This window comes from Pavona decussata, unplaced genomic scaffold, assembly GCF_977016875.1.
Source record: "Pavona decussata unplaced genomic scaffold, jaPavDecu1.1 SCAFFOLD_52, whole genome shotgun sequence".
Lineage (NCBI taxonomy): Eukaryota > Metazoa > Cnidaria > Anthozoa > Scleractinia > Agariciidae > Pavona > Pavona decussata.
In genome coordinates this window covers 562,501-572,500 of record NW_028145474.1, presented here as the reverse complement: position 1 = coordinate 572,500, position 10,000 = coordinate 562,501, and the positions used below count along the sequence as shown (strand labels likewise).

The window sequence follows — 10,000 nt, the reverse complement described above, 5'->3', positions numbered from 1 at the left end:
GCACTAACAGCGAAATAACCAATTCGTAGGTCATTAATTTGGTGAATATTTAAGACACCCGCCTTTTTAATAGAAGGGGAAAATATTTTGCGGTATATGACAAGAATGTTATGACTCGAAGCGCTTCTTTTGTAATGTAACTTTTTTAATCAGCCTCGTGAGGTAATTATCTGCCTAGACTGAGCGTATTTTCCAAGTGCAGGAAGAGCCGTAAGTTAAACTATAGCATGAGATTTTCAAGAGTGTTTAACTGTTATGGAAGCGAATTCTACATAGCATACCTGTAGTTTTTATGTAATGTTTAAAAAACGAGCAGAAGTGTTTTATCGTTTTAACGTGTGTCAATAGAGTTCATAAGAATTATGCTTTTATTGAACGTTGGAAATAAGAATACGAGAAAAACACCACATACTAATGAAGAGTGTTTTATCAGCTGATAAAACACCGCATACTAATAAGGAGGAGGTTTATCGATAGAAAGTAACTCCACGTGATGTATTATCGACCATTTGATACGTCAATGGGCTTATGACTTATTAATGAGTTTTTTTTTTAAGATTAAAGTAACCCGAATAAAGAGCAAATTTATAACAAACAATGTTGAAAATTTTAACTTGAAAAAGAGCGGGGTATTTTATGGTTTAACAGTTATCATGTTAACCTGACAGAATCACACAAAACATTTGTGCCAATTCAGCTTTCTTACCTACATACAACTATAAAACACAAAACAGTCAACGGCACTTCTTCTCTCTTCTTCCACTACATTGTTCATTTTATATATTAAACATCATGGCTTTTAATTCCCTTGTTTGTAGTTTGTGACAAAACACAGTAAGAAATTGATACAGGATACACAATTGGTCGCTATGATTTAGCTAACTTCGACAACTTTTACAGCCGTGGATACTCAACTCAAAAAACTTGTTTTGTTATTAAACGGCTTTACAGATTTCAGTTAACTTGGATGATTCCAAAACTGCGCATGCACCGAACGCTATTCCTCAGTTACAGTTTTATTGAAATTAATAATAATAATAATAATATTAACAATACTAATACAATAATATTAATAATACAATAATATTTATGCAGGATAACTCAGTCAGTGTACCAAACACTGTTATCAAAAGAGGTCCTGTTATTTATTCCTTGACCTCCCTTCCTACCCGCCTTCAAACAACTGGAAAGAGTTGACTGTTATAGTAATGGACAAACGAAATTATGAACGCTCTTATTATATGTTACTTATGTTTACAATCTCGTACCCAGAATCTTCGTTTCCTTTGGTCAGCGGTCGAAAAGCGAGCGTCAAGCGTGCGCAGTAAGGACCGAAGACTCGAGGTACGAGATTGATATGTTTACAGCACTGAAACGGCTACTAAGTCAAGGTTTTGCTGCTATCACGAGATCAGTCGACCTTCTCGTAGTACTCGTTACCAGGTCGCTCTTCAAAGCCATTGAGGTCATATGATCCTGTGCCACTGTTAAGGTGACAAGCTTTGCTGTTGATGTTGTAGTTAAATGATACGCATGTATTATCCGTGAGGCAGTAAACCATGCACTTCCAGGCGTCACTCACGTGACGTTCTAAAGCAATCACGTGACCTCCTAGTGCGTACCGGTTTCCGTTGTGTGACGTAACTTGCTTAAAAATGACATCTTTGAAGTCTGTTGCTTCTTGTTCTAGAAAATTGAAGCGAACAGAAAGAAGTCACAAAATAGTTGTTGATAATCCATTCGGAGTTAATTTTTCTAATAAATGAGGGAATATTGCTTCGTTAAACTTGCTTTTATCTACCTGTGCAATATCTTGCTTTCACTGCAAAAGAAGTCGGCTGCAGCTTGTACACATAGTATCCATAGCAACGCCTGACTTGGGCCTGCACTTTAACAAAGCAGTTTTTGCCATTCCAATGAAAGCATATCTCTCGCAACACAACGTTATCTTTCATAGAAGGATGTCCTCCACGAAGCCAACCAGGAGCCTGGGTACTACAAGCCCAAGGATCTGGGAAGGAGTCTGGTAACTGATGAGAGAATCAAGTTAAAGATCAGAAAGTTGAAAAAACAAAAGAGAATTCAAATTCACTTAGCGAAAAAGAGGTCAGTGATTGTGTTAACAGAATAGCATAACTACTAACTTTTTCGCCTGTGCTGCAAAAGTCGCACCTGGCATCTGTATTCGAGATTTCAGCATACCAGTTCTGGTTTCCTAACATGTTACTAAGTTATTATCAGTAATGCATTTTGACCAGTCAGATCACTTTTGCTTTTGTTAAAAAACAACAAACCTTCATGGGTTTTTTGGTCCCTTGTTCAACAAAGCGATACCAGTAGTTTAAATTGATGTGGCCGTCATTTTGTGCGGACTCTTCGTTGCTTGCTATATGAAATATCGATCTTCCATCGTTGGCTATGTCCTTGAACTCGGTGCACATGGACTTTGTACCTTGTTTAATAAATATAAAACGCTATTAACAGCTACTGGGGCTAAATGTTTTAATAACTGGAGCAAATTACATTAATATTATCATGGGTGACAAATGACTCCTTGATTTCGGCGCGAAATTTCAGCGTTAATTTATAATTTCACATGTGAAATTACAAAATCGCTATGGCAACGTTTCCTGTATCTCAGTGCCAAGATGGCGTCCAGGTTTAAAGATGTTACGAATGAAAGAAGTTACGGCATTAAAAGACGCTGCGGAAAAACCTAAATACGCGAAAGAGCACAATTAACTGGGTGACGGTTTTTAAGAACTGGTGTGATGAAAGTGGCCCTGAGAAAAACCCTGCGACGTTTCGTCCTGAGCAGTTGAATAAAGTACTCGAGCGGTTTTTTTGTCTGCGTGTGTAAACAAGACGGAACCGACCATGATTGTGAGCGTCCCATGATTTGTCACCCATGATATTAAAAGGAAGTTAGGATATAATTTCACTTGCGTTTTGTCAAAATTCTAATACTTCCCCTCCCCTAAAGGCTCGGGAAATTATGGGAATTTTTACAAAACGAGCGTGAAATTATTTCCTAATTTCACTTGTCACCATTTTATTACGTATGCGTATGAAGGCAAAATAGCCTTTTTTTATTCTGCCTCTATGGAACCAGCCGCTTTTTATCTCCAACCTTGACAAATAATTTTAATAAAACTGAAGCCAGTTTGGCATGGATGAATTTAGGGTGCTTTCGATCAACTCTATTCCTAAATACGAATGTGTGCAATGATGACAAGAGATGTGATTAAGAGGTTGTCGGAGTTACTGGAATACAAAATGGCTCTTAAATTGTCAGGTATCAGCGAAAGTTTGCAGAAATATCTTCCCAACTTTCTAACAGCTGTTCCACTTATTCTTAGTCAACCTTAGTTTGTTTCAAGTAATGATAAAAAAAAAAATGTATTTCTTTTGGTTGTTAATTTGGTTGTATTGTTTCTATTCCCATTAGGGGTTTCATGCGCCTTTATAAACCACTCCTTGCGCATATCACACCACTTGACGCCGACCAGTTTTTCTCGAGGCTAATTTTTCCGTATATAGTTGTTACTAGTTATCATTTAGAGTAAAGTTCTAGCCTTGTCTAGACATTTTTTCTATTTCCTACTTCGAAAATGTTTCGCTGAGTTGTATTTTTTGTTATTGTACTGTTCAGCATTTATATTTTGTTTTGTAATTGTATATTTTATATGGACTGTGTTTTGTCTTTGCTTGTATCTTGGCACTGTACTATTGTAATAAACGATAATTACTGGCGGCTCCCTCCACTACTGTTGTGTTCATTACTCATTCCACTTACATTAGAAATGATTTCTATTCGGCTGAGCGTAGTGATAGAGAATAGAAGTGAAAGCAAATGTTATCATCATTTATGTGAGGTATAATTGTAATCATTTGTCTATTTTGCTGCCTTAGTTTGTTGATTATATACTGTATAACAAATGATACTGAAGGCAGACGGCGATAAACTAACACCTGTTTTAGCGATGGTGATCCATATTGGTATGTGAAAGGGGGGAAGCGTTATTGAGACAGTGCAATCCTATTTTGGGGTCAGAAAATAGAGCGATGATGAAAAATGTATATATTTAATTAGAATGTTTATGCTAATTTGAAACGATCATAATTAATCGACTTATCGTTGTGGCACAATGAGTCACATGGTATTACCGACTAACCCAAAGCGTTTATCAATTCTCTAACAGTGGATTCAAAATATGGAATTGACTTTATCCATTACTCACTTTTCACTTTCAATATAAATTGGTGATAATCAGCGCCATGTTTGTTACTGGCTATGCAGTCGATTGCCGAGCCGTCATAAGTTTGATTGACAGCTGTCAGATTCAAGAACCGGCCCGACGAGCTGTTCTTTAGGACGACGCCATCTTTGACCCAGGCTACGAACGGTTCAGGATATCCGAAAGGCTCTGGGCAAAACAGGCTAACCTTAGCTCCGTCATAAACGTCTTTTGTAGTTGGAATGTTTGGTTTGTTCTTGAGGAAAGCTGCAAAGAGCAAAAAAAATTGACATTACTTTTCTGTTACTTTGGTCTGGCTTTCGAAAACCTTGTAACAGAATAATCAGCCAGATTAGTCCCCATACACCCTCCCGGCTCCCAAAATTGTTGGCCATTTAATTTTTTGTCTTATAGCAAACATTCAGTTGCACTCCAGCAATCAGTTGGAAGTTGAGAGCTTACCAAACTTGAGGGATAAAGACCCTGAGCAAAACGGAGCAGAAGAAGGCTAAGCTGACCGACATTTGGTTGGCGAAGACCGCTTAGCACGATATGAAGAAGAAAGAGGGATGGAGAGGATGCTGCCAAAACAACTAAGTGGAACGAAGAAGTTCCAAAATAGACCGAAGAAGACGTCCGAAAATAGAGCGAAGAAGAAGTCCGAAAATAAACCGAAGAAGTCCGAAAATAGACCGAAGAAGAAGTCCGAAAATCAACCCAAGAAGAAGTCCGAAAAGAAATCGAGGAAGAAGTCCGTAAAAAGTTTAAGGAGAAGTCCGAAAATAAACCGAAGAAGTAGTCCGAAAATAGACCTAAGAAGAATTCCGAAAATAAATCGAAGAAGAAGGCCGAAAATAGACCGAAAAAGAAGTCCGAAAATAAACCGCATTCTCGGTATTGAACAGGAACGAACTTGCGCAGGAGGCTTAAAGGGGCAGTGTCACCTGTTTTTAGTGTGACAATGAATAACCAAAAAATGTATTTGCTTCAATGGAATCGTCAAAATAATGGTTCATATTTTTTAACAATAATCCTTCTAGTGCACAGAAACTACTGTTAATTATGTTTGGCTGCAGATCGCTAGGATGGAAGCGGTTTGCAACTTGAAAAAATTGGCCAATTTTTTCAAGTTTTTCCTGTGTATTGTAGGCAAGTCGCTAAAAACGTATTATACTTTGCTCTTCCAAGGAGGAAACTCTTAATATTTTCTACCCTGTGTTGTAAGACCGATTTCATGTTATAAAACAAGTTCTTTGTCAAACCTTGAGCAGTTTTGACCAAAATACAGTAAAATCGCCACGGCAGTGCTCCTTCAGCGGGGGATCTTTTCACATGTAAATATTTTTTTCTAAATATATTCCCCCACAAGAGCATCCACTGATAAAAACAACCTTCTCCATAGATATATTGAGCCACCATGTTCAGTCTTCCCCCTGGTGGTGTGCCTTGTCGTGGCGGGAAAGCTTGCGTGACCTTACGACCCCAGGGCTATGCCGGCGGGAGCCTTGTGCTCCTGGCAGGTCTAACCATGCCGGATTGGTCTGCGCGATGAGGGTCCAGACTAAAGCAGCACCAACTGGGGAGCCATAATACCCCTAAGGGAAGGAAAACCCTGACAGAAAACCACCGGCCCTCCAGGTCATGGGGGTTGGGCGGTAGGCCAATCACTTGCCCCCGGAAAAAAACAGAAGATTACCGAAACTGCAATTTCTCAAGTACTAATTAGCAATGGTGAAGCTGTGGCCGTGGACGGAGGCACAACCGGACACACCATGACGTCAATGGGTGAAAGCCTACGGGAAGCCCACAGACCGACAAGGTCATTGGCAACGCCAAAATCAAGAATGCGTGTGGGATGCTGGAACGTACGAACAATGTACACAGTTGGAAAAGCAGCGCAAATAGCACGAGAGATGGAAAGGTACAGACTTGATCTGTTGGGACTAAGTGAGATACGATGGACAGTGCAGACAAGAAAGGTGGACCAGCTGGGCTGAAGCCAGGACTGCAGCAAAAGACAGGACTGGTTGGAAAACGAAAGTTGCAGCCTTATGCGCCTCATGGCGCGGAGAGAACTAACTAACTAACTATGTTCAGTACCGAAATTACGAATATGGTTTATTACAAAACTCTAATTTCTATTAAAAGAAAAGTGATGCGCTTTTTGCAAGTTTACTTTTGTGAGGCGCATCTACCGGTTGCACTTGATAGCATCTCCATGTTTTCGTATGTTATTATCTGTGTGTAACAGTAAAAGAAATAGCGGCATCTAGTTTTTACAAATCAGCGAATGCTACTGCCATTGTGCGTAAGACGGATGCGTTGAAACATTAGCGACCGACATTGTGCTCCACGATTCTCCCACGACTCACAATCTTCCTACATGATATTTCCCATGGCATCCAACTGCAGAAAGTCAACCCATTTCTTAATTTCTCTTTGGTTTTCGCGAGTCATCTCTCCCCAAAAATGATATTGTAGCTTGTGCAATACTTTTTTCCTTGTTCGAAGCGTTGTTGAACCCAAAAAAACCAACGCAGTTATTAACCCTTTCATTCCTCTAAAATAACATCAAGGATTGTGTTTGATGCAGACCTATTCGAATCCTCGTTTCAACCAAAAATAAAAATGTTGTCAAGTGAACATTCTGCTAAATAAAAGCAACTTTTTGCAAATACGAAATGTGGAAGTTATATCCCGCTGTAACCTATGCAACCGTTTCTATTTCTCACGGGTTTCAATTCCAATTTTACGGCATAGTTTAAAGAAAAGACCAGAACAAAATGGGAGGGGGGAGGGGGTGGCAAGTTACAAACAATGTATAAATTGCCGGATTCAGTTCAGAGTTGACAGTAATCCTGGTTTAGACCGGTTAAATCAGTTTTTAATGACGGTGGAACTTAGTAATAACTAGCTTCTTCTCTGATCAATCTCAGGTGGATGGCGAAGAAAAAAAAACCGACACAAAAAACAAGACACAACGTTGACAAGTTCATTCATTCATTGCGGCACATAACTGCAATCATGGGAAAAAAATCCCGAAAGTTTAAAAGGAACACACCTCTGCTCTCGGAGTAAACCTCTACTTCACATAACGTAAATGTCATGCTGTATCCCACAAGCCTGATATTCAAGTATCGTCCAGTCTTCCTCGGCTTGCAGTAAAACGAGGCTTTAGCTAAGGTGGCCATAGAATAGCGTTCACCACATCGAGGATTGGCAGTACCATTGTCTGCCAGACTATCACCTTGAAGAAAACGAAGAATTAAACTCCCTGCCTTTGGGGGCCCATTCTAAATCAAATGTTAGCACATCTGTTATAGTAGTATTTTATATTGTATGACTCATTAAATGCTGTCATTGTCTCTTGTATATATAGTGTGTTTCAAATCAAAGGTTAGTTAGTAAGTGATCTGTCTTTGAAAAAGGCTTTTGCTATTTTACAGATCATCGTTAAGGCACTTTCCAGTACGTTATATTTATATATTGTGCCATTAAACTGAAAAACATACTACTACTACTACTACTACTACTACTACTACTACTACTACTACTACTACTACTACTACTACTACTACTACTACTACTGCTGCTGCTGCTGCTGCTGCTGCTGCTGCTGCTGCTGCTGCTGCTGCTGCTGCTGCTGCTGCTGCTACTACTACTACTACTACTGCTACTACTACAACTATCACTACTACTACTGCTGCTGCTGCTGTTACTTTTACTGCCATAACATACACTGCTTCTGTTATTAGCTTCTGCCGCTTTTATTGTTATGGTCATTGTCAATGTTACTTTCTTACCAACTCGTATTTCTATGTTGACAAGTCTTTCACGAAGAGAGATTCTGTTTACCAAAAACACTTCCGAGACGGAATGACTGGATCCCATGTCTGCCCGCCACCAGGGATTTGTCGAACGAGCAATTGTGTGTGTGCAAGTTTTTCGGCCATAGTTTCCATCAGAATTCCCGTCCACCGCCCTTCCAGAAGCACCTCCCCCTTGCACTGACGATTGAGACGTGGACATTTTGAGAACAAGGTTTTCTAAAGATGCAAAATCAATGTAATGAGAGCAAATTGCCACTGGATCGAGAACGTCTTGATATAATTGCGTCAGTTTTAATTAATTTCTCAAAATTAACGTGTACAAGGTGAAAACCATCGCCGGGACATAGTAAGCTACTTTCATTGTATAGAACGCACAGAACATTTGAAGCAGCATTGAGACCATTGATGAGCAAACGCCGCGGTACGCTCGGATCAGTTTAATTCTGTAATAACTAACCTTTTAATATCCGTGTGGTCTCATTGGATATTGTATATCACGTCACAAAAAACCGATTAACTAGTATCTAACGCTATACCCCGAACTCTTTCATATACCCTTCAGGATTATTCGACAGAATAGCGCGCAAGTAGAATATACGGTGCCATTGACTGAAAAAATTCCCTGAAGACTCTGAAATTAACATAGCAGCGAACTTTTTTTGGAACAGTTTTAGTAGACCTCGTATCTTATGGTTTGCCAACTGAACTACCTGAAGGTGTTAAGGGCGACTTTAGGCCTAACACTGTTCTAAAAGTGGTCCTCTTTTCTATAGTTGTTCCTCTGCTGTCAAACTGAAGAACACAATGGCCGACAATAGCTTGGGTCTACGGCAATCAGTGCAATGGCGAGCCTGTGAGCCCAAGACCACTAAATTATATACGACCCTTGTTCTTAGTTCAATTTAGCCTCAAATCGCTGTTACGTTTGTACCAAGAGCGGGAGAGTATTATGATGTCATATTAATGTCAAACGCGAACAAATTCAAGTTTGCTTATTTGGTTTTGTTCAGTCCTTTCTTCTGAATGCAGGCCTAAAAATATAATATCTTTGCTTTGACTATAGACAGTTTGGATTCTTAAGATCTTATTATTATAGATAATTGTTATCATTATAAATCAAATAAGTAACTCTAATTATTTGAGATACATTCTTCTCACCTGTAGGGTTAGGGTTTACCAGCACTTCACAGATTTCCAACTTCTTGTTTTCGCCTGGGACCCGGATGTTCACGTATTGTCCTCGGATGCCCGGATAACAGTAGAAGGATTTTGCAGCTTGTGCTGCGGTCATGACGTATGAGCCACCACACTTCTGATTAGAATTGCCTTGATTCTCAAGACTGTTCCCTGAAGAAAACGGGAGGATTTATACTGAGGACGAACATGGTACCACAAGAGGCAAGGGTAAAAGTCAGAGTACACGTTTCGGAAGCCTACAGCAAGCATAAACACAGTTGGTGGCTTAGTGCTTTACCCTGTGTCTGTAGCAGAAAGCCAAACCAAGGGGTATTCATACCCCCCTTAAATGAGATGCTAATCTATTATAGAGTTTATTCCGGCATTCGCTTAGAATGTCATTGTCACGCATTTTATATTTTAAATCTTCATTTGTAACGATCCTTTTATGTTTCTCACTTTTCTTTTTCGTTCCGCCCCCGAGGAAGGTTTCTATTGTAAACCGAAATATCGGGCAATTTTTTTTTTTTTAATAAATATATCTGTTCTATGAAGCTCGTTACCTCCGCCGTTGGGATCAGTCTGCCGTCAGTATTTTGCATCCACCTAGCAGCCCGGAATTCCCTGCCCTTCCCCCTTTATTTTTGAATCGAAACAGCGGCCCGGGGTCGAATTGGCGAGATATTTCGTTTCACCAAAAGAAGCGTGTCCAGCGTTCGAGAGAGTGCCCAAGTTATACCTGAAGGTCTGGATTTG

At 39.7% G+C, this 10,000-nt stretch overlaps 1 protein-coding gene across 1 annotated transcript in view; it reads right to left on the bottom strand.

The window, feature by feature from the left end:
• LOC146480768 (uncharacterized) overlaps nucleotides 1-10,000 on the bottom strand; it is a 12,016-nt gene that overhangs the window by 90 nt on the left and 1,926 nt on the right. Inside the window, exons 3-9 of the mRNA XM_085109072.1 lie at nucleotides 9,227-9,415; nucleotides 8,042-8,284; nucleotides 7,300-7,485; nucleotides 4,242-4,505; nucleotides 2,295-2,452; nucleotides 1,802-2,030; nucleotides 1-1,686 (exon numbers count right to left, since the gene is read on the bottom strand). The exon at nucleotides 1-1,686 is cut by the window's left edge and continues 90 nt beyond it. Of these exons, the coding sequence (XP_084965198.1) occupies nucleotides 1,412-1,686; nucleotides 1,802-2,030; nucleotides 2,295-2,452; nucleotides 4,242-4,505; nucleotides 7,300-7,485; nucleotides 8,042-8,284; nucleotides 9,227-9,415 (1,544 nt within the window). The 3' untranslated portion in view covers nucleotides 1-1,411. The remainder of the gene's footprint in view (nucleotides 1,687-1,801; nucleotides 2,031-2,294; nucleotides 2,453-4,241; nucleotides 4,506-7,299; nucleotides 7,486-8,041; nucleotides 8,285-9,226; nucleotides 9,416-10,000) is intronic.